Genomic DNA, 26911 nt, shown 5'->3' on the forward strand with positions numbered 1-26911 from the left:
AACGTTGCCAGCTGATGCCCGCATCCAAAAACGTCACGCGGAGATTGTTCCTGGGCAGTCCACGAGCCAGAGCTGCCCCCTCCCCTTCCCGCTCCTCTTCCCCTCCCCCTCCGTTCTCCACTGCCGGGCCCCCGCCCCCGCCCCGCCTCCGGTGTGCGATGGGGGGCGGGCGGCGGGCAGAGCCCAGAAGAGCGGAGCCGCCACCTGATCCCATCCAGGCGCGGAGAGGCGAGCGAACCGGCACTCGGCGCTCAGGGCCCCCGGCGCCCTCCGATCCGCATTGGATTTCGGGACAAGGGTTGGGAGATAGCGGCGACCACCCCCCACCCGGGTTGGAGGCAGAGCCCGCGGCGTGAGTACTGCAGTGGCCTGCCTGGGACTGGGGGACGGAGGTGGACCGGACCAGGACAGAGATCGGAGCTCGAGGGTGGGCGGGAGAGTGTCGTGGGGGCCTAGGGCCCGGAGAGCATGGGGGGCGGGGGCGCGCGCTCTGCCCCCTGGAGAGCAAGGGAGGCCCGGGGTGAGAGGGGGAATCTGGCCTATCCCCTATGGTGACCAGATCCTGATGACGGGATCTCTGGAGTAGGTGGGGGATGAAATTGAGGGAATGGGGCTGAAGGGCCCGGAGTGATGGAGAGAGGAGGATGAGGGGAATTCGGAGACCAGGATGACGTGGGAGTGGATGGCAGGGAGAGGGGGCTAGGGGGACCTGGCAGCAGGCTGGAGGAAAAAGGAAGGGAAAGAGAGAGAGAGGTGGAAGAAGAAAATGATCTCCTGGGCCACTTATATGCAACCCCCTGAGTCCTTGGCCCCTTCCTTTCAAGTGCCCTGGGCTGTTTCCCTCCCTACTCACTGGGCTGTGCCATCCTTGAGGAAGGATGAAATCTCCAGGTCATCCAACGGTCAGGTCCAGTGGTCCAGGCCAGGACACCCTCCTCCTCTAAAAGCACCCATATTGGCCCTAGGGCTGGGATGGAGAAAGAAAAGGGCTCGTTTGGGAGTGGGTGGGTGGGTGTCCAGGCCAATTTTCAAAGCTCTGGCTAGCTAGACCACTTTTTCCCCCTTTGGTTCCCTGGAGAAAGGAAAGCAATTTGCAAAACCAGGCAGCAGCCTGAGGTAAATTTTCCTGACTAAAATTAGCACTGATATTCTGATGAGGCTGGGCATCCTGACCTGCCTGGGACCGCTGGGGGAAACTCTCCATGGAGAAGACACAGGGGATGCAGAGGAGGGAGTAGTTTGAAGCATGCAATGGGCCGGAGCCAGGACCGCAGGAGACCACCACCCACCCCTTGCCAGCCTGGAGATTACAGAGGTTAAATCCAGCCCCAACCAGCCCCCTTCCCTGGATGCCAGTGCTCAGACTCCAGCTCCATAGGTGGGCATCACGGAGAGAACTTGCCAAGGGAAGGGAGGCCTCCTCCAGTATCCAAGCAGCACCCTCTCTCAGGACCTGGAATGTTTAGCCTGGCCGAGTGCCCACCCAGAGGAGACAAGGTTACTGCTTTCAAATACCTGAAGGTCTGTCATGGAGAAAAATGACCCGTGTGGTCTAGGAGGGCAGCACTAGCAATTATGGGGAGTGGAAGGTGGAAGGGGCACGCTGAGGAGGGCATTACCAGTGGTGGGCTGATCCTAGCTGTCCCAGAAACAACTTTTGAACAGCCGAGGCTGCTCAGAAACGGACCGGGCTGTATCTGAAGATGGTGAGCATCCTGTCACTGATGGTGGCCAAGCAGAAACTGGTGCCTACCCTGGAGGGCTGGTGTCCAGGGAGTGCTGATGATTCCCTATTCCGAGGGGGACCTCAGCCTGGAGTCTGGCTGGCTGGGTCCCCAGGGCTAAGCCATGGATGGGAGTGGGATGGAGAGGACCACCTGGCACTCTGTCCTCCTTCTCTGTGTGGCCTGGTTGAACCATTCCCCAGGGAAAGTCCCAGTGTAGCTCCCTCCAGGCTCGACCTCCTTGGGTAACCCAGAGTCCACTGAAAATAGGGTAGTTTTAGTGGGTTTAACACAGATGAGAATAGGTTGACACTCCCCCCCGCCCCCACTCTGCCTCCTCGAGAAACTCCCACTTCATCACCAAATCCTCAAGGCAGGATGAGTGGCAGAAGCTATAGGCTCTGACTTCCTCCTGCGGGCTTCCTCACTCAGGCAAAGCCAGCCCTTCTCTGCCCCCAGCAATCCCTGAAAACACAGCAGGGCGTTAGGCTTTCTCTGCTGTGCCCTTGATTGGCCCTCTGTGGCTGTACCCTTCACCTCCCTCGGCTCCAGGCAGATTAAGTCTGTCTGCAGGCTGGTGGAGGAAACAAGGTGATGGGGCCCGGAAAGAAAAGAAAGGCATAACCAGGACATCTTTCTACCCAAACAGGTTTAAATGTAATCCAGGATTAATGAGGGGCCGGGGAAGGTAGCGGTAAAGAGGAGGGACTGGAAACCAAGCTCCACGCCCCAGGGGAAAGGGATGGTCAAAAGTTTGTACATTACCTCATCCCTCCTGGGACCCAGGTGTCCTAGTTCCATATACGTGCAAATGCCCGTAGCGTTCCCGGCTCATTCTCCCCTTTCAAGAGGTGTGTATGTGAGGCTGAACCTGAACCCAGACCTGGAGACCAAGGCCCCTGAGATAGAGACCCTACCCTAGTGGCGGGACAGGCATTGTTGCCGAAGCTGACTTTCCACTAGCGCTGCCAAGGGCCGGGCTGCCCTTGAGCCAAGGCATTCGTGTGGGGACAGGTGCCTGGCGGGAAACCAGGCCCTTCTTCTGCCTCTCACTCCTGCCACTCACCTGGGATAGGCCCACCTGGAGAGGCTCCGCAGGACAAGAAGCAGGACTGCCTCTGTATTCCCCACACTCCCAGCCCTCTCCTAGGCTGCCATGTCACGGCCTTGGCGGGGGAACCTCTCACTGCAGAGTCAGCGGATGGGGTGGCCAGGGTTTCAGGTGTCTGGGGATGAAATCCAGATACGGTTCTGGGATTTCAAGTCCTTCCTTTCTTTCCCTCATGGATTTATTGGTCTTGGGCCCTCAGAGCAGGTGCCCGGCTAGGAAGGCTCAGGGCTCAGAAGCATGCAGAACTGCCAGAGTCTAGAACAGGGATGGGGAAATCAGTTCTCTGTGGAAGCAGCACACATAACACCTAGGGGGATGGGCTTTGAAACCCGAAAGAGCAGGTCTGAATCCTGATTCTGCCAACAGCTGTGTGACCATGGGACAAGTAGCACCATCACTTAGAGACTCAGTTTCCTTGTCTGCAAAATGGGGAATCATACCTATGTTAGAGGGTGATGGGGATTAAATGGAAGTTAGTATGTAAGAGTGTAGTACATGTTGTAAGCCGCAGTAGTAATCCCTTGCCCGTGTCAAGAGACTCAAGAAGCTATAGGTCTAGTCAGTGGCTTCTGAGTTCAGTCTCTGGGGAGTCAAGACAAGCTCTTGGCTGAAGCAGTCAGGAAAGGAGCCCTGGAGGAGGGAAACCTTAATTGAGACTTCTGTGCTTTAACCCAAGTCCCGGTGCTAAGGTAAGCCTACTGGGGAGACAGATACAAATGACCACAAGACAAAGACGAATTAGGGCCCAGGCAGAGAAGCCAAGACTGGACTCAAGGGAGGAGTGGCTACAGCTTGAAGGGCTGGCCACACCCCAGAGCCTGTAATTCCAGCCAAGACTAAGTTATCTGGAGCAGTGTGGAGATAGGGTCTTGGTAATGGGAGGTAGGAATCCGATCTTCTCTGGCTTCTCTGTTCACGCCACCCTCTGGAGCTCTTCTTTGCAGCAGTCCTGCTGGGGCCCACAGCCCATCTCCTCTGCCTGCTCCAAACCTGTTTGCCTCCTTCTTCTGCCAGGCCTCTCAGGAATACTGGCCCTGCTACCAGAGCCCCAGGAGCCCCCATGAGTGCCGGCGAAGGGAGTCCTGGATAGCGAGGCCCTGGCTGGTCCAGGGGTGGGTACCCCATCATGCCGCCCATCCTCCAGCACGTGCAGCAGGCCACCAAGATGATGAGCCGAAGGAAAATCCTGCTGCTGGTGCTAGGGTGCAGCACCATAAGCCTCCTCATCCATCAGGGGGCACAGCTCAGCTGGTAAGGAGCTGGGGCCTGGGCGTGGGGGCAGGACACAGGCAAGTTGCATTCTTGCCTGGCTGGCAACAGAACTGGGACCTTTCCTTCCCATTCCTTCTCTCTGCCAAAAGAGTCTGTCTTCTGCTGGACTTTGCTCCTTCACTCTATTCTAAAAGTGCTTTCTATACATTCTCTTTATTTTTATTTGTTTTAAAGATTTTATTTATCTGACAGAGAGAGAGATCATAAGTAGGCAGAGGCAGGCAGACAGAGAGGAGGAAGCAGGCTCCCTGCTGAGCAGAGAGCCTGATGCGGTGCTTGATCCCTGAACCCTGGGATCATGACCTGAGCCAAAGGCAGAGGCTTTAACCCAGGCACCCTCTATACATTCTCTTTAGATCCACATAACCTCCCTGGGCAGGCACTGGTCTTCATTGAAAGGTTGCTTGAAAGCACAGAGTTAGTCAGTGACTAAACTGGGATTCTAATCCAGTCCAAGTCCTTCCCACAGCATCATAATCTGAGTGCCTCCCCCAAAGGACTGCAGACAAGTTCTCATTGTTTCTGCTGTGCTGGGCAAATCCCCTTGTTTCTCTGAGCCTGTTTCTTCGTTTATAGAATGGGAATGATGACACGGGCGACCCAGCCAGCCATCCTGATACAGGATACCATGTGACAACTAAAAGGACCCCTTGCCCTACTCCTGGTTCTGTGAACCCAGCAAATCCCTGCACCCTTCAGGACCTCAACTTTCCCATTTCCTACATGATCTGCCCTTGAGAATGGTGTGAATGGGCTCAGTTCTCCTTGTTGGAGGATTTGCTGGTCTTCAAGAGGGGCATCTGGGTAGATACTACCCTGAGCCCAAACCAGCCACAGATAGGAAATCTCAGTGGTGTTCTCAAGGGTGCTTAAGTAGTCCTCATTACATGATGGTGAGGCTAGAAAAGAAATGAGAGTAACTCAAAGTCTGAAGGGAACTTACAGGCCATCTGTAATCCCCAACACCTTTGTTTCAGAACAAGGAAACACAAATGAAAGCTTCATGAAGGCTAAGAGTATTCTCTGTTTTTCATACTAGCAAAATTCCTGAGCCTAGAATAGTGCCTGGCACATAACAGATGCTCAAAAGAAAATGTGTTGACTGAATGAACGAGGCTCCAGGGAACACGACAGAATCGTATAGCGAATAGGTTGCCTCAAAGCCCATGCCGTGGGGACTCCTCCTCCATGAGGAGCCAGAGAAAAGAGCAAAAGTGAGAAAGAATACAGAGAACAAGAGAATATGGTGACTTTATCGGAGTTGCCAGAAAACGTAAATGATTCTTTTTCTGGTCCTCAGTTTCTACATGTGTAGAGTAGACTTTCTCAAGGATCTCCAAGGGTCTCTGTCCTTACACTTGTTATCTATTTCTGTGTAGCCAAATTATCTCAAAACTTAGGCTTTGAACACATCAAACATTTACGATCTTGCTCCTGTGGGTCAGGCATCCATGTGTGGCTTAGCCGGGGCTCTCTGGCTCAAGGTCACCGGGAGTTGCAGTCAAGCTGGCTGCTGAGGATGCCGTCTCATCTGAAGGTCTGACCGGAAGTGCTCCCCTTCCCATCGCCCTCATGTGGTTGCTGGCAGCATTGAGTTCTTAAAGCAGGCTGCTAGACTGAGGGCCCAGTACCTCCTAGACTATTGCCACCTGGTCCCTCCCCACAGGGCTGCTCACAGAATGGCAGCTTGCTTCTCCTTGCCTGAGTTATCCCAGAGAGAGAGAGAGAGAGAAGGAGAGACACCAAGATAGAAGCCATAGTCTTTATTTTTTTTTAAGATTTTATTTATTTATTTGACAGAGAGATCACAAGTAGGCAGGAAAGCAGGCAGAGGGGGGAGATGGGGGAAGCAGGCTCCCCGCTGAGCAGAGAGCCCAATGCGGAGCTCGATCCCAGAAGCCTGGGATCATGACCTCAGCCAAAGGCAGAGGCTTAACCCACTGAGCCACCCAGCTGCCCCATAGAAGCCACAGTCTTTCTAATGTAATCTCACGAGTGACACACCTTCATTTCTACCTATTCTGTTCCCTAGGGGCAACACTAAGTCCTGCTCACACTCAGGGGGAGGGAAATGCACAAGAGCGTGAATAGCAGAGGCCAGCAGGGATCACTGGGAGTCACCCTGGAGGCTGCCGGCCATACCCTCCACTGGTCCGGGCGTGTGGCCCATCTTCCCGTCCTGGGGGAGGGGCAGGGGTCGAGACGCACCCCTCACACCCTTCCTTTCCCCTCCTCCCCGCACACTCCCCCCACCCCGGACTTGGCAGGTACCCCAAGCTGTTTCCTCTGAGCTGCCCGCCTCTGCGGGACTCACCGCCCCGCCCCAAGCACATGACCGTGGCCTTCCTCAAGACGCACAAGACTGCAGGCACCACCGTCCAGAACATCCTGTTCCGCTTCGCCGAGCGCCACAACCTGACCGTGGCCCTGCCGCACCCGAGCTGCGAGCACCAGTTCTGCTACCCACGCAACTTCTCGGCACACTTCGTGCACCCAGCCACGCGGCCACCGCACGTGCTAGCCAGCCACCTGCGCTTCGACCGCGCGGAGCTCGAGCGCCTCATGCCGCCCGGCACGGTCTACGTCACCATCCTGCGCGAGCCGGCCGCCATGTTCGAGTCGCTCTTCAGCTACTACAACCAGTACTGCCCGGCCTTCCGGCGCGTGCCCAACGCGTCGCTCGAGGCCTTCCTGCGCGCGCCCGAGGCCTACTACCGCGCGGGCGAGCACTTCGCCATGTTCGCGCACAACACGCTGGCCTACGACCTGGGCGGCGACAACGAGCGCAGCCCGCGCGACGACGCCGCCTACCTGGCGGGCCTCATCCGCCAGGTGGAGGAGGTCTTCTCGCTCGTCATGATCGCCGAGTACTTCGACGAGTCGCTGGTGCTGCTGCGGCGGCTGCTGGCCTGGGACCTGGACGACGTGCTCTACGCCAAGCTGAACGCGCGCGCCGCCAGCTCGCGCCTCGCCGCCATCCCCGCGGCGCTCGCGCGGGCCGCGCGCGCCTGGAACGCGCTCGACGCGGGCCTCTACGACCACTTCAACGCCACGTTCTGGCGCCGCGTGGCGAGCGCCGGCCGAGCCTGCGTGGAGCGCGAGGCGCGGGAGCTGCGCGAGGCCCGGGAGCGCCTGCTGCGGCGCTGCTTCGGCGAGGAGCCCGTGCTGCGGCCCGCCGCGCAGATCCGCACCAAGCAGCTGCAGCCGTGGCAGCCCAGCCGCAAGGTGGACATCATGGGCTACGACCTGCCCAGCGGCGGCGCCGGACCGGCCACCGAGGCCTGCCTCAAGCTGGCCATGCCCGAGGTGCAGTACTCGAGCTACCTGCTGCGCAAGCAGAAGCGCCGGGGCGGCGTGCGGGCCCGGCCCGAACCGGTCCTGGACAATCCTCCGCCCCGGCCCATCCGGGCGCTACCCCGCGGTCCCCCTGGCCACTGAGCTCTCCAGTGTCTGGGTCCTACCCTGCCCACCCGGAGTCCTGCCTGGCACTGTCCGCAGCTCCTGCCTCGTCAGGGCTCCTACTGCTCAGTCCCTGGGGGCAGCATCTCCCAATCTGAGCCTGCCTCCCCAGGGTGACTTGAACCCCGCCTTCGTGGAGGGTGCTGATAGGCCCGATCGAGCCCCGGGCCACCCTTTTCTCCTTCCTGACCGGTTGGTGACTTTAACCAGAGGTCTGAGGCCTGTCCGGAACTGCCCACCCTGCCTTTTTCTGTGGGTTGAGCCCCCCGCCCCGACCTGTCTTTTCCAAGTGGGTGAGCCCAGGCCTCACGCAGAGTGGGGCTGAGCCCTGGGAAGGGCTGCTTTGCCTGTCAACTTCCCGGGGCTCCTGCTCTTCCTGCCCGGGGGTCAGAGACCCCCCCACGCCATCTGTCTTCCAGGTTCCACCCTCCCCACAGACCTAAGCTGCTCCCAGACTCCAGAACCAAGAGTTCTTGGGTTGGGCTTTTTTGTTTGGTTGATTTTCCTTTTTTTTTTTTTTAATAAAATATCTTTAAAAGGCACAGGTTGTTATGTCAGTCATTGAAAGCCAGATATCCCACATTTGAGAATGAGGCCGATGCCCCAAAACAGCCCCTGTGACTGTCACCATGAGGAAGGGCGCCCAGGCTCAATCAGCCTCCTCCACTACCCTTCCCAGGGGCTCACAACTCTCATCAACACCCCCTTGACTGACTGGGCTTCCCCATGCAGACTGGCCCCCTCAGCTCCACTCTTTTCCTTTGAGAAAATCTAAATCGTCCCTTTTCATTCAACTCAGCGCCATTTATGGAGCATTATCTCCAACTCAGGGACATAGGTGAACAAGGCAGATAGGGTTCATGGAGCTCGTGGGGCGCACAGTGAGACGTTGGAACTGGAGCAGGACCTGAATACTGAAGGAAGGACCAGAGCTGGGTAGAGGGAGACCAGCTCAGGCTGAGCAGGGAGAGGCTAGATGCACGATCATATCCGATAAGGAGGTGCTCAATTCCCCGGCCCCCTTCTGAGTCACCAGCTTCACCTCTGGCCCTTCCCACAAGGAGGAGACACCCTGACTCAGTTGGGGACCATTCCCTGACCCCAGCGTTCTTGAGCACAGCAGGACATCCAGCACTTGCAAATGAAACTCAAAACTAGCGGAGAATCGGGACTGTTTGTTACTTTATTCAGAGCTATGAGCTTTATTCAGAGCTAATATGTTGACATATTTGGAAAAGTAATAAAAATAACAACTAACATGGTCTGCTGTGTACCAGCCACTGTTTAAGGGCTTTACGTACATTAACTTATGAGATGGGCACCGTCTAGGGGTGATGGAACGGAAACTTGGACAGATGAAGTGACACTCGGGGTCACACAGCTAGGACTGAATCCAGACGGTAGCTTCAGAGTCTGCGTTCCCTAAGTGCTGTCACGCTGCCATTTGAATAAAGAAGTTCCCATGCCCTAGGCTAGGCTGACTCCCAGGACCTTGCCCCCAAAGAATGTAAAGTGAAGAAACCACGGCATCACTGTCCGCTTCTCTTTATTTTATTTTTAACAGAGACAGTCATTGACCTGTTTCGATGATGGAGATTGCAATGATTAGTTGACAGTTTGGATGACAATCTCTGGGCTGGAAGAGAGGCTATTTTTATAGCACCCCACTTTTTACCAGTAGGAGGTCTGGAAAAGGCAAAAGGCATAATTAGAGATGCACAAAGTCATAATTAGGTTTCTGGTGTTAAGCCGCAGTAAAGAATTGTACTAGACTCAAAGTCATCTATCCAAAGAAAAGCAGGCGTTGGCCCCCTGGCCAAGGTGTCTGTCTGCCACTGCCCTCCTCCAGCCCTAGTCTCTAGTCATACCTTTGCCAAGAACATCCTTCACCTTGTCCCGGGTCCTCCTGGAAAACTCAGACTTGCCTTTAAGTTCTGCCTTGATAGGGGTGACTGAGTAGCTCAGTTGGTTAAGCATCTGGATTTGGCTCAGCTCATGATCCCAGGGTCCTGAGATTGAGCCCCACATCAGGCTCCTTGCTCAGTGGGGAGCCTGCTTCTCCCTCTGCTTGTGCTCTTTCTCTCTCTGTCGAATAAATAAGTAAAATCTTTAAGGAAAAAAAAAAGATCTGCCTTGATAGACCTCTCCTGCTTTCCTAGCTCCCCAGGCTGGTGGGCCTTCTTTTATAAACTTTGCCCCACTTCAGCAGAGAGCACAATTCTGGACTCAGAAAAATCTGAATTCAAGAATTAACTGGAATCATCTGGAATCATCAGGCCCTGGGACATGGTTTCTCTGCAGAAGCAAAGACAGACCCTAAGTAGGCACCAAACCAAATATTAGCCTTTAGTGACTAAGAGGTGGGGGGTGGGGGTGGGGTGGGGAGTGGACGCTGAGGCTCTTTGGTTCAAACACCTCCAGCTTCAGCGACAGGGAAACAGGCTCCAGCTTCTGGGTCCCCAGTGCCTTGCAAAGAGGCTTCTTCCAAGACGCATGTGGTGCTGTCCACTCTGTGCCCACTCTACACCTTTCCAGAGCTGGGCAGTGGGTGGAGCGTGGCCGCCGCCTCGAGGAGCTCACAATAAAGTCTGGGACGGATGTGGAAGCAGGTGCCTGGGTGACAATGACTTAATGAAAGCAATTACTTGAATCCATGCTTTGGAGTTCAAACCATGACTCTGCCACCTACTGGTTACAATACCTTGGTCTTAGCCTTTGAGTCACTTTCCTCACCTATGAAAACAAACCATTCGGGACGCCTGGGTGGCTCAGTTGGTTAAGCAGCTACCTTCGGCTCAGGTCGTGATCCTAGCGTCCTGGGATCGAGTCCCACATCGGGCTCCTTGTTTGGCAGGGAGCCTGCTTCTCCCTCTGCCTCTGCCTGTCAGTCTGTCTGCCTGTGCCCGCTTGTTCGCTCTCTTTCTCTCTCTGACAAATAAAAAAAAAAAGAAAACAAACCATTCAGGGGCGCCTGGGTGGCTCAGTCATTAAGCGCCTGCCTTCCGCTCAGGTCATGATCTCAGGGTCCTGGGATGGAGCCCCGCATCGCATCATCGGGCTCTCTGCTCAGTGGGGAGCCTGCTTCCCCTTCTCTCTCTGCCTGCTGCTCTGCCTGCTTGTGATCTCTTTCTCTGTCCAATAAATAAATAAAATCTCAAAAAAAAAGAAAGAAAATGAACCTAAAAGAAACAAAACAAAAAAAAAAAAAAAAAGAATCATTTCTGTCCTGAGCTTTGTGACAGTATTAGACAGAAGGCACTTGGCACAGTGCCCGGTGCAGGGAAACGTTCCCAAAGTAGTGGGTCTGGTGTCAGGGCTCCTCCAGGACAGACACCCTCCGTGTTGTAAGTGTTACAGGTCAGCACATCTATCCCAAGGGTTTACTGGCAGATAGAAGAAAGCATCTTGACGTAAGGGTGCTTTTTTCCTTCCTTGCCCAAAGGCGCTGTATGGGCGAGCAGCAGCCTGGCTGGTTATGATTATAGAAAGATGGCCAAAGTGACTCCTGGGCCATCTGGAGAGGCTCCCTGGGGAAGAGAGGTCCCGGCTGAGAACAGGTACAGGGGAGAGCGCTCCAGACCCAGAGAACCACACATGCCTCCCAGGCGAGAACGCTAGGGTCTCTGGGAGCCCAGGATTGCTGGGCTACCTGGATGAGAAAAGCACAGTGGGGGGGCGCCAGCCGAGAAAGGCCCTGAATGTCCCACTTGGAAGTTGAGATCATCCTGTGTGGGACGCTGGAGTGAACGGAATGGCTGTGATGACCGCCAGGGGAGGCCGGGCTGTCCCCACAGCGGGTCTCTCACCATCTGTAGCCCCTTCCTGGCTGGAGCATCAGCACACCGGGTGGGGACTCTGTTGTAGATGAAGAGGAGTCACTGAGGCAGGCAGGGGAAAGGTCTCCAGTGGCAAAGGCTCCTGGGAGAAGCCACAAGGATAAGAACAGGGACACCAGCTGATGTCTCCTGAGCACTTACGATGGGCTGGGGGCCTTTCTCTGTGCCTGTGTGTTTTCACTTACCTGACTCCTCCACCACAGCTGTGAAGGAGGTTATTACTCGTTAACTCCTTTCCACAGAAGAGGAAACTGAGACACAAAAAAGTGTGGTGCCCAGGCTCACCGGGCCAGGAGAGGCTGACCCAGGACAGAACCCAGAGCACTCAGACTCCCAAGCCCCAGTCCCTGTCATTAGAATCCTTTGTCCCACCCCGTCAAACTCAGGAGTCTGGGTAGGGTCTGTTCAAGCACCTCCTTGCAGAAGTCTCCAGAGAGCAGGCTGGAGTGGGAGAGAGGGGTAGAGAGCCTGAGCACTTTGGGGGCCTGAGGTGAAGCTGGCGATCTGCCAATGTGATTGGGCAGCTTCTCAGGCTGTGGCAGAGGGAGGGACTGCAGGGCAGGAGTCCCTGAGCAGCGGGGCGGTCCCTGAGGGCATCCAGCTGAGGGGAAGTAAGGGACAAGGGGAGATAATGAGGGGAGGTGAGAACGGCAGCCCCTTTCTCCATCTCAGAGAGCTGAGATTGGCTCCTCTGACCCAGAAGTGCTGCAGGAATCTGAGGACCCCAGCTGTCCATGTCCTCTCCCCTCCAAAAGATCCCCTGCACCCTCCAGTGGGCAAAAGACAGGACAAGACCAGCCTCCTCATTCCACTCTCCCCTCCCACAAAATCTCATAGGCTTTTCACCACACTCAGGCAAGAGGGGGAAAGGACTCAGAGCCTGGTACCCCATTACAGATGGGAAGACTGAGTCCCAGAGAGGAGATGTGGCTTCCAGCGTGGCCTAGAGCCAGGGCAGAGATAGGAGTGGGGACCCTCCCATGAGCTGGAGCCACAAGAGGCAGGATCCTGGGTCCTCTATCCCAACTTTGTTTCCAGCCTAGAGCTCCCCTCCTGGGTGTTCCCCAGACTTATCAAACCCATTTTGTTAAAAACCAGACATCTCACCTTTTGCTCAAACCAGCTTCTCCAGTGTTCTCAGTTTCAGGAACTGGCACCCCATTCAAGCAGATGCTCAAGCATCTTGGTGTCTCCTTAAGGTCTCCCTCGCCCTTTCCCCAGCCCCACCTGTCACCATATCCTGTAGACTCTGACTTCTGACTAGTTGGCATCTACCCACATCTCCTTCCCTACAACACCTGGGTCGGTCCAAGCGATCACATCAGTTTCTTCACATCAGTTTCTCTATGGTTACTTCCATGGCCATACTTAACTGACCTACTTGCTTTGGACTCTCCATGGCAAACACAGTCTCCTCTCTGTGTCCAGGGTATTCCTTCTTAAAGCAGCCTGATCTTATCATTCCCCTGTTTGAAAAACCACCCCCTCCTTACTAGCCCACAAGACCTGACCTAGTCGGATCCTTATCCCCCACCAAACAACTTTTCAGCTACATCTCCCATTGTTACTCTACCTCCCATCATGTTCCAGCCACACTAGATTTTACACACCATTCCCTGAATGCAATGGTATGCTAAGTCTGGCTCTTACTGGCTCTCGAACGGTGAATTTTGCCAGCCAGTTGTTGAACACAATACAATTATATTAAAAATTAAAATTAAAATATTTATTCTGTAGACTTATCAAATATATTCTATTAAGAGCAAAGTTAATAAATACAACTCATGGGGCGCCTGGGTGGCTCAGTGGGTTAAAGCCTCTGCCTTCGGCTCAGGTCATGATCTCAAGGTCCTGGGATCCAGCCCCGCATCGGGCTCTCTGCTCAGCAGGGAGCCTGCTTCCTCCTCTCTCTCTCTGCCTGCCTCTCTGCCTACTTGTGATCTCTGTCTGTCAAATAAATAAATAAAATCTTAATAAATAAATAAATAAATACAACTCATTGCTTTCCGATCAGTTTATGAGATTTTATTATAGTTTACGCTCTTAAGGTTATTTACGTCTTTTCTATCTGCCTGATGGAAATCCTGTAGAATGATGTGTTGCTTTCCTGCACATTTCTTCCAAATGTTACATTGGGAGCATGAAATCAGCCATGGTGGGAATCATTACACCACAAATCAACAAACACTATACATCAAATCGATGTACTGTTTTGTTGATTGTCTAGATCAGGATTCAACAAACTGCAAGCCAAATCTGGCCCACCACCTGATTTTGTAAACCGAGTCTTATTAGAACACTGCTGAATTCATTCATTTGGCTATTATGCTGCGGCTGATTCTGCACAACAATAGCACAGTTGTGTAGTGCCTATGGAGACTGTATGGCCCCCAAAGGCTAAGATGCTTACTCCTTTGTCCTGCATGGGAAAAGTTTGTTACTCAGTAACAAAGACAAAAATATACAGCCAATATTCAGGTCAGAACTACTTGTGAAGAGATGGTGTTAAACATTTACCAGCACGCTGATGTCTAAAGCAGGGGCCATTCATACCTACATTCTTTGCACATGACCTTCCCTTTGCCCACAATGCCTTTTCTCCTTTGATCCACATCGAAAGTTCCTACCCATTCTTTAATGTCCCTTTTCCGTGCTCCTGCATCAGTTAGCAATGTGCTGTGTAACAAACCACCCCCAAACATAAAAGCTTTAAAAATGATTCTCATCAGATTATTGGTCGTCTGGGTGGTTCTGCTGATCTGGGCTGGGCTTGATTGCTCACTCACAGTCCACGGTCAGCTGGCATGGTGGCTGGGATCTGGCTATTCTAGGATGACCTCAACCAAGATGACTCAGCTGTGTCTTATTTGGTCTCTCTTATCTTTAGCAGATGAACTTGGGCTTGTTCTCATTGCCCAACTGTGAGTTCAAGAGTGCAAAGGAAAACGGGCAAATTCTTGAAGCTTTCAAGAGATGCTGCATTACTTCTGCCACATTTTATTGGCCAAAGTCAGTCATCAGACCCACCCAGATTCAAGAGGAAGGGAAATACATGCTCCAGAGTCCCATGTCAAGTGGCATTATGGATAGAAGGAGGGGACTGTTTTTACATTCAATCTATCACACTACCTTCCCCTCTTTCCTCAAGCAAAGGAGCTGCTCTTGACCCTGTGTTCACACAGCACTGCTAGGAAGCAAAACAACACAAAGCCTGTCATAAGCACTTCGTGAAGATAAGGAATCTACAGAGACATTGATTTATTTACCTTTGGTCACAAAGGGACAAGAGACATGGACTGAACTCTGAGTTTCTTCGAAGAAAGAAAATGGCAGTTTGTGTATCTTTTGAAGTTACTGTTTAAAAGTTACTTTTGTGAAAGTGATACTTTTATTGAAGTATCAGCCATGATTTTATCAGAGAAACAAAATGACCGGGAGTGGTTATATGCGATAAAGATGTGTGGTAGGGATAAGACTATGTAACTGTGAGAGCTGATTATGGAAGACTGTGTTGTCTTTTTGTCTGGTGCTGGAGCCTGCCTGGACAGCAGGCAGGCAGTTGAGATGACTGCAAGGTGGGGAAAGTAAGAACCAACTGGCATTTATGAGGGCAAGCTAGACCTTACAGGGTGGACTTGAACCCACAACTCTCTCCCTCTGCACGTAAGCTTCTAACTCCGATGATGCAGGTCACCTACAGGAGAAGCTGGCACAGTGTCAGGAAGGCAAACATGCACCAGAACAGAAGTGACGGAAGTTGAAGGAGGATCTGGCATAAGCCGGAGGAGCTACAGACCCAGATGTTGTCCTAGGACAGCAAGGCAAGTCCCCAAATAAGGGTCCCTGTGAATAAGTCACAGCTATGTCTGGTGCCCCCAGACCAACCTTCCTAGTGGAACAAGGAAGGTTTTCCCACTCAGGTTGTAAGTCTTTCATACGACTCCTGTTTCACGTCTACGCTTTCCAAATCTTGCACAAAATGTCACTTGTGGCCCACACGAAGTCAGGACTATGCAGGGAAGAGAGGTCTGAGAAATGCAGTTCCAGCTTCACTAAAATGACTCTGTACAAATGCATTGTCATTTCAGATGTTAATTTGATTATTACGCATGGAGACCAATTAGCACTGGTAGCCTTTAGAGATTCCAGGTCACATTCCTAAGGCCCTCTGATCTGTGCTGTTTATTGTGATATTAATATTCCATAGTTGGCAGTTTCCTGCTGCTCTACTGTGGGCTATTATGGTTAAAAAAAAAAAAAAAGGTGGGGGGCAAGTAGAAACCCCGGGAGTTGTCTTCCCGGTTATAAGTTATAAACCAAAAACAATACCAAAACTCTGGAGAAAGTGCAGAGATTAATGGCACCATTTGGGATTTCAGAAGGGCATATCCTCTTACAACTTACCTGTTTGGCAGCAGAAAAGCAAAGTTAATGATGTGGTGATGCCAATCACAGCTACTATTCTAGATTTGAGATCCTCATTGCAGAAAATCAATATAAACACCAGCAACTGGCTACGGCTATTGAGCTAGTAAATGCTTTCTCTTACATTCCCACGAGTATGGGAAATGACATTGTTTGAATTTACATAGCAAGGATCACAGTATCTTATTGTATCAGTATCGGTTGCAACAGTATCTTACTGACTTGACCCTGGCTTGTGCCATTCTCCTGCAAACCCCAAAGTCCAGAGGGACTTTGACAGTCTCGGCAACACAGGGAACACCATGCTGATACCCTCAGCAGATGCCATTATGTTAACTGGGTGCTGTAGGTAGGACAGAGCAAACACCTTGATGCCTTAGACATACCTGAAAGTGTGTAAGGGTCCAAAGGTCTGGGGCATGCTGGGCATCTCTTCTAAAGTGAGAGATGAGGGGCTGTCCCTTCCACCATACACCAAGAAGAGAGTGGAGTGATGTCTGGTATGCCTTTTGAATTTTGGAGCCTACATATATCATATTTGGGCAAGCTGCTTTGACTCATTTACCGGGTAACCTATACATCTGACGATGTTATGTTTGGCTTGAAAAAAGGCTCTTTGGTGTCAGCCAAAGATGCCACACACAGCCTCTGGGAAGCCCCAATAGGGCTTCACAGTGGAATTTGGGCCATGCTCTGCTCTGCTAATGACTATTCTACATTCTGAAAAGTAGCTTCTGGCTTGCTACTGGGACTTAGTAGAGACCGAATGCCTGATTTATGGGACACCAAGTGATTATTGAACCCAGATGTTCCGCTGGTGTTATCTGACCCGCAGCATCATGAAACTGTATTTTCACAGTTGTATCCTATTAGAAATTGACATGTTATATGGGGTGCCTGGTTGGCTCAGTCAGTTAAGCGTCTGCCTTCCGCTCAGATCATGATCTCCAGATCTCGAGATCGGGCCCTGCATTGGACTTCCTGCTCCTGGAAGGACTCTTTTTCTCCCTCTTCCTCTGCCCTTCCCCCTGCTTGTTTGCACACTCTCTCTCTCAAATAAATAAATAATTCTAAAAAATCTTTAAAAAGAAAAGTACAAACCTGGTTTATGGAAGACTCCGCACAGCAGGCCAGCAACAGCCAGATGGAGACAGCTGCTGCACGACGCCACCATTCACAGGTGGCCCTGAAAGGCAGTGGTGAAGGAAAATCCTACCAGTGGGCAGAACGTTGGGCAATGCAAGTGTTATCCACTGTGTGTGAAAGGAAAGAGAGCCTAAGGTGCAGATATGTATAAACTCATGGGTCATATCTGATGGGCTGGTCGCTTGCAGAGACTTGGAGAGAACACAGCTGGGAACTTGATCACATGATTGGGTCTAGGAGACAGGTCTATGGATGGCTTCTTAAAACGCTTACAGAATGGGAAGATTTTTGTGTCCCATGTCAATTCCTATCAGAAGGAGATCAGCCGAGGAGTCCTCACAAGTTAGATAAGATGACCCATCCTGTAGATTGGGTCAGCATCTTTCCCCAGGCAAACTGATGCTTTCCCAATGGACCATGTCCAGAGTGTGAAGCCAGCAGATACCTATTCATGGCAGTAGATTTCTGTGCTCTTTGTCCCAGTTTTTGCAGGTTTAAAAAAAATTTTTAACTTATAGAAAATATAGATATAGATAATAATAATTTAATTTATAATTATTTTATTTATTATTATTAATTTATTTATTTATAGATAATAATTTAATTTAATTTATATTGGTAAAATATATGTAACAAAGTTTACCATTTAAACCATTTTTAAGGGTTGCCTGGGTGGCTCAGTCATTAAGTGTCTTCCTTTGGCTCAGGTCATGATCCCAGAGTCCAGGGATTGAGCTCCCCATCAGCCTCCCTGCTCAGTGGGAAGTCTGCTTCTCCCTCTTGTACTCCCCCTACATATAGTCCCTCGATCGCTGAATCTCCCTCTCTCTGTGTGTGTGTCAAATAAATAAAATCTGGGCGCCTGGGTGGCTCAGTGGGGTAAGCCGCTGCCTTCGGCTCAGGTCATGATCTCAGGGTCCTGGGATCGAGTCCCGCATTGGGCTCTCTGCTCAGCGGGGAGCCTGCTTCCCCCTCTCTCTCTCTGCCTGCCTCTCTGTCTACTTGTGATCTCTGTCTGTCAAATAAATAAATAAAATCTTTAAAAAAATCTTTTTTTGAAAGATTTTATTTATTCATTTGACAGACAGAGATCACAAGTAGGCAGAGAAGCAAGCAGAGAGAGAAGGAAGCAGGCTCCCTGCTAAGCAGAGAGCCCGATGGGAGGCTCGATCCCAGGACCCTGGGATCATGACCTGAGCCGAAGGCAGAGGCTTTAACCCACTGAGCCACCCAGGTGCCCAAATAAATAAAATCTTTTAAAAAATATTTCTAGGTGCATGATTTAGGGGCATTGAGTACACCCACAATAGTTGTGTAACCATCACCCCTATTCATGGGCAGAACCTTTTCATCTTCCTAAACTGAAACTCTCCCCATTTAACAACAACTCCCCATTATCCCCTCCCCGTAGCTCCTGATAACCATTCTTCAAACTTCTGCCTCTGAATTTGCCTATTCTGGGTACCTCCTTTCAGTGGAAGTGTATAATACCGGTTCTTTCGTGTCTGGCTTATTCCACTTAGCTCAGCGTCTTCTGGGTTCATCCAGATTTTAGCAGGTGTCCACATTTCCTTCCTCTTTAAGGCTGAGTACCATCCCATGACATGTACATATCACACTTTGTGTATCCACTCAGCTGGCCGTGCACATCTGTGTTGTTTCCACCTTTGGCTGTCGTGAATAATGCTGCTGTGACCAGGGGTGTACGGGTATCTCTTCAAGTCCCTACTCTCCATTCTTTGGGTACATACACAGAAGTAGAATTCCAGATTGTAGCACACAGTGTTTTTAAACACTCTCAAGTAAACCAGTCTTGGTTTAATAAAGTGAACAATTTTACAACATGATGGTTTCTTCATCTTCAAGAGTTTTGGACACTAGCACCTCTCTCTGAAGAAAGAGTGTGTGTGACAACATCAAGGTTTTGCTCGTTGGGTTTTAGTTGTTTTCTGTGGTTTTTTTTTTTTTTAGGATTTTGTTTTTTTATTTGTCAGAGAGAAAGGGAGAGAGAGAGAGAGAACACAAGCAGGGAGAGTAGCAGAGGGAGAGGGAGAAAGAGACTCCCCACTGAGCAAGGAGCCTGATGCCAGGCTCCGTCCCCTGACCCTGGGATCACGACTTGGGTGAAGGCAGCCGCTCAACCAACGAAGACACCCAGGTGCCCTCTTTGTTTATTTTAAACAAAAGCAGTGAAAAATCTTGTAGAGCAAACTCTTGATGGGAATACTATCAGTTCAAATGCCAAGGCAGTTCTTCCAAGACAGACCTTTTGAGTGCAGAAGCAAAGAAACCACTAAATATAGTTTGGCTGTTTGCGGCAGAGAACATTTTCTTGCTTATCACCCTCACTTACACATCTTTCCTCATGCACGGCGTTTGTAAGTGAAATACATTTACTTTTCAGCCTGGACCAAAAATCTGTTCATTTTTTTCATTTTTTTAAAGTGTTATTTATTTATTTGATAGAGAGAGAGAGAGCGCGCGCGCAAGCAGGGGAGCACTGGACAGAGGGAGGGGTTGGCTCCCTGCTGAGCAGGGAGCCCTTTGTGGGACTCGATCCCAAGACCCTGAGATCATGACCAAGCTGAAGGCAGACGCTTAACCGACTGAGCCACCCAAGTGCGCCTAGAATCTGTTGCTTTTTTTGGTTTATTAACAAACTGGCAGCTTCTCAGCCTCATGTGACCTCATCAATACATCAACTTATTGCTTTCTCTGAGAGTAGAACCTCTCCACTTCTTCATCTGGTATCACCCGCTACCATTTCACTCACTCTAATTGCACCTGCCAGGATTATTAGGTTCTCTCGTCTAGACAGCGAGTTCTGCTGCCAAATCGCTCGCTCTTTGAGCCTTTTTGCCGAAGGGGACCTTTAAAATAAAAGCCTTAATGCTTTGAGATAACGGTTGATACCAATTAGCTCATCTACATTTCAAATGGCTGTCATTTGTAGTTAAATTCTTTTCAATATTGCTGAAGCCATTGCTGCCTCTGTAAACTGTAATTCTTGACTACCAACCCTACCAGGTCTGTGTCCTGCGCTCCCTCTTTTTTGTTTCACACCTCATAATGAAAAATCACCACACTGGACCATTAGACGCATTTGTAAAACACAAATGCTAGTGAGACATAAAATAGAAGGGCATAATAAATAACTAAACAACAACAAAAAAAAACCTTGCAAAAATACGAAATCCCAGACCAGCATTCACTTCTAACTGGCATCATTCGTGTTTTATAGTGTGTGTGTCAACAGCAAAGCAGCAGGGATGCCCCTGAGTCCTAATGTGTAAAAATTATTTATTTGGAAGGAAAATTTCCTCTGATTTTCCATCACACCAGGAAGTTGGTCTGCTCCCATCAGACAGTCATCAGTGCAGAAGGGGATTTTGGGGAAGGTCATTCGGGGGGGAGGTGATCTCATCAGTCTTCCTTCCCCTCCTCCTGTCCAGGCAACACAGTATTCACAAATGATCAACCGACTTCCTGAGCTCACCTTGAAAACCGAGCTTTGGAGGAACACAGTTTCACTGTGGATGAACAGTGAATGGATGTTCATGGATGGGTGGGTGAACATGGATGAACACAGTTTCACTGAGCAGTGCCAGACAGGGCTGAAGGACCTCTAGTGGTTTCTGAGGCTGCTTAAAGCCTGGGCATCACAGGGCACATCAAGATAAAAAATAATACCCCTTTTTCTTTTCTTTTTTTTTTTTTCTTAATCACAATACAGAACCCCTGGCCTGGAAACATCTCGAGGCCAATTCTGTGGTTCTGCAGAACCTTGGTTGAAAACTCTGCTCTAGAATATCGATCCTAGGGGCGCCTGGGTGGCTCAGTGGGTTAAAGCCTCTGCCTTCACCTCAGGTCGTGATCCCGGGGTCCTGGGATTGAGCCCCGCATCGGGCTCTCTGCTCAGTGGGAAACCTGCTTCCCCCTCTTCTCTCTCTCTGCCTGCCTCTTTGCCTACTTGTGATCTCTCCCTGTCAAGTAAATAAATAAAATCTTTAAAAAAATTAGAATATCAATCCTCTTTGCCTCTTGTATCCACACTCTGGCCCATAGGAAGGAGGAAAACAGAGGTTCCTATGCCCTGCCCTTTAAATCCAAGACTGGGAGGTTCTCACATTGTCTCTGCCCTCTTTAGCCACCCCTAGATGCAAAGGTTACTGGGAAATGTAACCTCTAATTGGGAGGCCATATACGTAGGAAGAAGAGGAGAATGGAGTTGGGAGTACAGAGTCTTCCACAAAGTCTTTCCTTGTCTGCTGCTGGGAACAGACACTGAGCTCCTTGAGGGCAGGGACGTGTCTCTTTCATTACTGGGAACTTGGCACTCAATGCCACTGTGGACCTGGCTCTGTCCAAACACTCAGCAAGCAGCTATGGTCAAAGGAGTGGCCTTGAGCTTCCAGAAGACCTGCTCTGGGGAGAATGAATTCAGGGCACGGGAACAGTTTTGCAGTGAATTTCAGCAGGAAGACAGGATAGCATGGTGTTAAGGCGAAAGACTTCGGAGTTAGTACTGACTTTATTTATTTATTGGGAACTCACTTATACTCTCTGAATCACAGCACCTTCCTCTGTAAAATGTAATAATATCCATCATGTGGGATTATTGTGAATATTAAATTAAAGGTACATAAAGTAGATGCTCAATAAATAAGGCCTGATAATTTTATGTTAGTAATAATGTTAGGTGTTAGTTGGACAGTTAGGTAGTCAGGGCCAGGGTCCCCAACAAGAAAATATGGAATTAGGACAGCGAAAATAAAACCGCACTAACATCCTGTCTTATAGCTTAGATCACTAACATTCTGCTTTGCAGCCTTTGCAGAAATGACTTCTGCAAAATGTCCTAAAATAAGACAATTAACCACAAAGCACTTGTCAATATCATGGGCATAAGACATAAGCCCCCAGGGATCAGCAAAAAAAAAAAAAAAAAAGAAAAAAGAAAAAAGAAAAAAAAGAACCATCAGCACGGAGACATTAACCTAATAGGTGGACAGATACGTGACCAAAGTCCTGACTGGCACGACTCAGCACACCACGATTGCTTAAGAAAGTTCTGCAGAAGCGCTCACAAAAGCCCCTAAACTTAGAAACTCCAGGGGCAACCCTCTTGGGCCCCCTCCCTCTCCAGGAGCTTTATGCTTTCGCTCAATAAACTTGGCTTTGCTGCCCAGCACCCTTCGTCCAGTCTATCTCTTCATTCTTCAAAGCAGCGTGACCACGATCCATGGGCACCCAAAGCCGAGAAATCCTGCAACAATAATCCAAGAAGGAGGTTTCCATCATCGTTAATGGAGAGAGTGCTAATACCAATTAACATTTATTGTGCTTTATACAACTGCACTTTTTTGATCCCATGAGGTGGGTGTTACTGTCTCCATTTTACAGAAGAAACTGAGGCATAGGAATGTTAAGCAACTAGCAGCGCCTGGGTGGCTCCGTGGGTTAAAGCCTCTGCCTTGGGCTCAGGTCATGATCTCAGGGTCCTGGGATGGAGTCCCGCATGGGGCTCTCTGCTCAACAGGGAGCCTACTTCCCTCTCTCTCTCTCTGCCTGCCTCTCTGCCTACTTGTGATCTCTGTCTATCAAATAAATAAATAAAATCTTAAAAAAAAAAAGGAATATTAAGCAACTAGCCTAAGATCACGTACCTACTTACGCTAAGCTAGGCAGTTTGAACCCCAGAGCCAGCTGGTATCTAAGTAGGACTGCGGACCGGACTGTATGGCCCCTTAAAGTTCTTTCCACCAAAAAGCTAAAGTGACCACTGGGGCATATGGTGTCACCCTGGACGTCTTTGTCCAGCTTTGCCAATCTGGGTCAACTTAGACCAACCCCTCCCCCAACACACTTTTTTTTTTACTTTAATTTTTTTTTTCTTCTTGATGAGTGCACTCTTTGATCCCCATCCCCCAACCCCCAACCCCCACCCACTTCCCCTCCCGTAACCATCAGTTTGTTCTCTACAGTTCAGAGTCTGTTTCCTGGTTTGTCTCTCTTTCTCTCTCTTTTTCCTTTGCTCATTTGTTTTGTTTCTTAAATTCTACATATGAGTGAGATCATACGGTATTTGTCTTTCTCTGACAGACTTATTTCACTTAGCATTATACTCTCTAGCTCTATCCGTGTTGTTCCAAATGGCAAGGTTTCATTCTTTTTTATGAATGAATAATATTCTACTACTCTACATGCCATATACCATGTATACACCACATCTTCTTTATCCATTGATCTATCAATGGACACTTGGGCTGCTTCCATAGTTTGGCTATTGTAAATGTTGTAAGTAATGCCACAATAAACAATGCACATATATCCCTTTGAATTAGTGTTCTTGTATTTTGGGGGTAAATGCCCAGTCATGCAATTACTGGGTCTTAGGCTAGTTCTATTTTTAATTTCTGGAGCAACCTCCACACTGTTTTCCACAGTGGCTGCACCAGTTTGCATCCCCACCAACAGTGCAAGAAGGTTCTGTTTTCTCCACATCCTCTCCAACAGCTGTTATTTTTTGCTTATTTGAGCCCTTCTGACAGGTGTAAAGTTTCGATTTTTGCACTTCCCTGATGCTGAGTGATGTTGAGCATCATTTCATCTGTCTGTCGGCCATCTGTACGTCTTCTTTGAAGAAATGTCTGTGTCTTCTGTCCATTTTTAATTGGATTATTTGTTTTGGGGGTGTTGAGTTGTAACAGTTCTTTATATATTTTGGATACTAACACTTCATTGATGTAATTTGCAAATATCTTCTCCTCTGTAGTGGGCTGCTTTTTAGTTTTCTTATTTGTTTCCTTAACTATGCAGAAATTTTTTATTCTGATATAGTCCAAATAGTTTTTTTTTAAGATTTTTAAAATTTATTTGACAGAGAGAGACACAGTGAGAGAGGGAACACAAGCAGGGGAAGTGGGAGTGGGAGAGGGAAAAGCAGGCTTCCTGCTGAGCAGGGAGCCCAATGCAGGGCTTGATTCCAGGATCCCGGGATCATGACCTGAGCCGAAGGCAGATGCTTAATGACTGAGCCACCCAGGCAACCCCAAAAGTTTATTTTTACTTTTATTTATTTCACTTGCCTCAGGAGACATATCGAGAAAAATATTGCTATGGCCGATGTCAGAGAAATTACTGCCTGTGCTCTTTTCAAGGATTTTATGGTTTCAGGTCTCACATTTAGGTCCTTAATTCATTTTGAGTTTATTTTTGTATATGGTGAAAGAAAGTGTTCCAGTTTCATTCTTTTGAATGTTGTTATTCACTTTTCCCAACACCATTTGTTGAAAAGATTGTCTTTTTCCATTGTATATTCATTCCTCCTTGGTCAAAGTATAATTGACCATATAACTGTGGTATTTCTGGGTTTTCTATTCTATTCCATTGATCTATATCCATTTTTATGCCAGTATCATAGTTTTAATTACTACTGCTTTGTAATATAACTTGAAATGTGGAGTGTGATACCTTCAGTTTTGTTTTTGTTTCTTAAGAATTCTTTGCCTATTTGGGTCTTTTGTGGTTCTATACAAAATTTAGGGTCATTTGTTCTAGTTCTGTGAAAAATGGTATTGACATTTTGATAGGGATTGCATTAAATCTGTAGATTGCTGTGGGTAGTATAGACATTTTAACACTATTTTAACAATATTTGTTCCTCTAACCCATGAGCATGGAATGTCTTTCCACTCATGGAAAGACATTCTTTCATCAGCATTTTACAGTTTTCAGAGTACATGTCTTTCACCTCTTTGGTTAAGCTTAAGCCGAGATATTTTATTGTCTTCAGTGCAATTGTAAATGGGATTCTTTTCTTGATTTCATTTTCTGCTGCTTCACGATTAGTGTATAGGAACGCAACAAATTTCTGTACATTGATTTTGTAACCTGTGACTTTACTGAATTCATTTATCAGTTCTAGTAATTTTTTAATGGAGTCTTTAGGATTTTCTATATGCAGTATCATGTCATGTGCAAATAGTGAGAGTATTCCTTCTTCCTTATCAACTTGGATGCCTTTAATTTCTTTTTCTTGTCTTATTGCTGAGGCTAGGACTTCCAGTGCTATGTTGAGTAAAAATGGTGAGAGTGGGCATCCTTGTCTTGTTCCAGACTTAGAGGAAAAGTTCTCAGTTTTTCACCATTGAGTATGATGTTGGCTGTGGGTTTTTCACTTAAGGCCTTGATTATGTTGAAGCATGTTCCCTCTAGATCTACTTTGCAGAAAGTATCATGAATGGGTGTTGTCCTTGTCAAATGCTTTTTCTGCATCTATTGAAATGATCACATGGTTTTTAATTCTCTTATTGATGTGACATGTCACATTGACCATTCTGCAAATATTGAATTGAATCACCTTTGTATCCTGGGAATAAATCCCACTTGATTGTTGTGTATGGTGTTCTTTTTTTTTTAAGATTTTTTTTTTAATTTGACAGACAGATATCACAAGTAGTCAGAGAGGCAGGCAGAGAGAGAGGGGGAAGCAGGCTCCCCACAGAGCTGAGAGCCCGATTCAGGGATTGATCCCAAGACCCTAACACCATGACCTGAGCAGAAGGCAGCAGCTCAACCCACTGAGCCACCCAGTATGGTTTTCTTAAATAAATTGTTGGATTTGGCTTACTAATATTGTGTTGAGGATATTTGCATCTATACTCATCAGAGATATCGGCCTGTGGTTCTTGTCTATGTGTGCGTGTGTGTGTGTGTGTGTGTGTGTGTGAGAGAGAGAGAGAGAGAGAGAGACAAAGAGAGAGAGAGAGATCTTTTTCTGGTTTTGATATCAGGGTGATACCTCATAGAATGAATTTGGAAATTTTCCTTCTTCTATTTTTTAAAATTATTTATTTATTTATTTATTTGACAGACAGGTCACAAATAGTCAGAGAGGCAGGCAGAGAGAGAGAGGAGGAAGCAGGTTCCCCGCTGAGCAGAGAGCCTGATGCGGGGCTCAATCCCAGGACCCTGAGACCATGACCTGAGCCGAAGGCAGAGGCTTTAACCCACTAAGCCACCCAGGCACCCCAATTTTTCGAATTTAAGAAGAATAGGTATTAACTCTTTTTCAAATGTTTGGTAGAATTCGCCTATAAAGCCACCTGGTCCTGGACTTTTGTATGTTGGGATTTTTTTTTATTACTGATTCAATTTCATTGCTGGTAATCGGTCCATTCCAATTTTCTATTTCTTCCTGGTTCAGTTATTGGGAGGTTATATGTTTCTAGGAGTTTAACCATTTCTTCTCAGTTGTCCCATTTGTTGGCATATAGGTTTTCATAATATTCGGTTATAATTGTATTTCTGTAGGTTGGTTTCTATTGCTCCTCTTCCATTAGAGATTTTGTTTATTTGGGTCCTCTCTCTCTCTCTCTAATGAGTCTGGCTAGAGGTTTATCAATTTTGTTGATCTTTTCAAAGAACCAGTTTCTGGTCTCATTATCTTTTGTTTTTGTTTGTTTGTTTTTAAGTTTCTATATCATTTATTATTTCCTTCCTTATGCTGGGTTTAGGTTTTGTTTTTTCTTTTTTTAAAATATTTTATTTATTTATTTGACAGAGAGAGAGAAAGATCACAAGTAGGCAGAGAGGCAGGTGGTGGTGGGGGGGTGCAGGATCCCTGCTGAGCAGAGAGCCTGATGCAGGGCTCAATCCCAGGACCCTGAGATCATGACCTGAGACCAAGGCAGAGGCTTAACCCACTGAGCCACCCAGACGCCCCAAGGGTTTTGTTTTTTCTTCTTTTTTTTTTTAAGATTTTATTTATTTATTTGACAGAGAGAGATCACAAGTAGATAGAGAGGCAGGCAGAGAGAGAGAGAGGGAAGCAGGCTCCCTGCTGAGCAGAGAGCCCCATGTGGGACTCGATCCCAGGACCCTGAGATCATGACCTGAGCTGAAGGCAGCGGCTTAACCCACTGAGCCACCCAGGC

At 48.8% G+C, this 26911-nt stretch overlaps 1 protein-coding gene across 1 annotated transcript; it reads left to right on the forward strand.

Moving 5' to 3' along the window:
• The first annotated feature begins 215 nt into the window (after positions 1–215).
• GAL3ST3 (galactose-3-O-sulfotransferase 3) lies at positions 216–8076 on the forward strand. The gene is made up of 3 exons (XM_046014393.1): positions 216–352; positions 3850–4086; positions 6375–8076. The coding sequence occupies exons 2-3, from the start codon at positions 3962–3964 to the stop codon at positions 7543–7545; spliced, it is 1296 nt and encodes a 431-aa protein (XP_045870349.1). The 5' UTR covers positions 216–352; positions 3850–3961; the 3' UTR covers positions 7546–8076.
• Positions 8077–26911: the final 18835 nt, after the last annotated feature.

This window comes from Meles meles, chromosome 8 (genome assembly GCF_922984935.1).
Source record: "Meles meles chromosome 8, mMelMel3.1 paternal haplotype, whole genome shotgun sequence".
NCBI lineage: Eukaryota > Metazoa > Chordata > Mammalia > Carnivora > Mustelidae > Meles > Meles meles.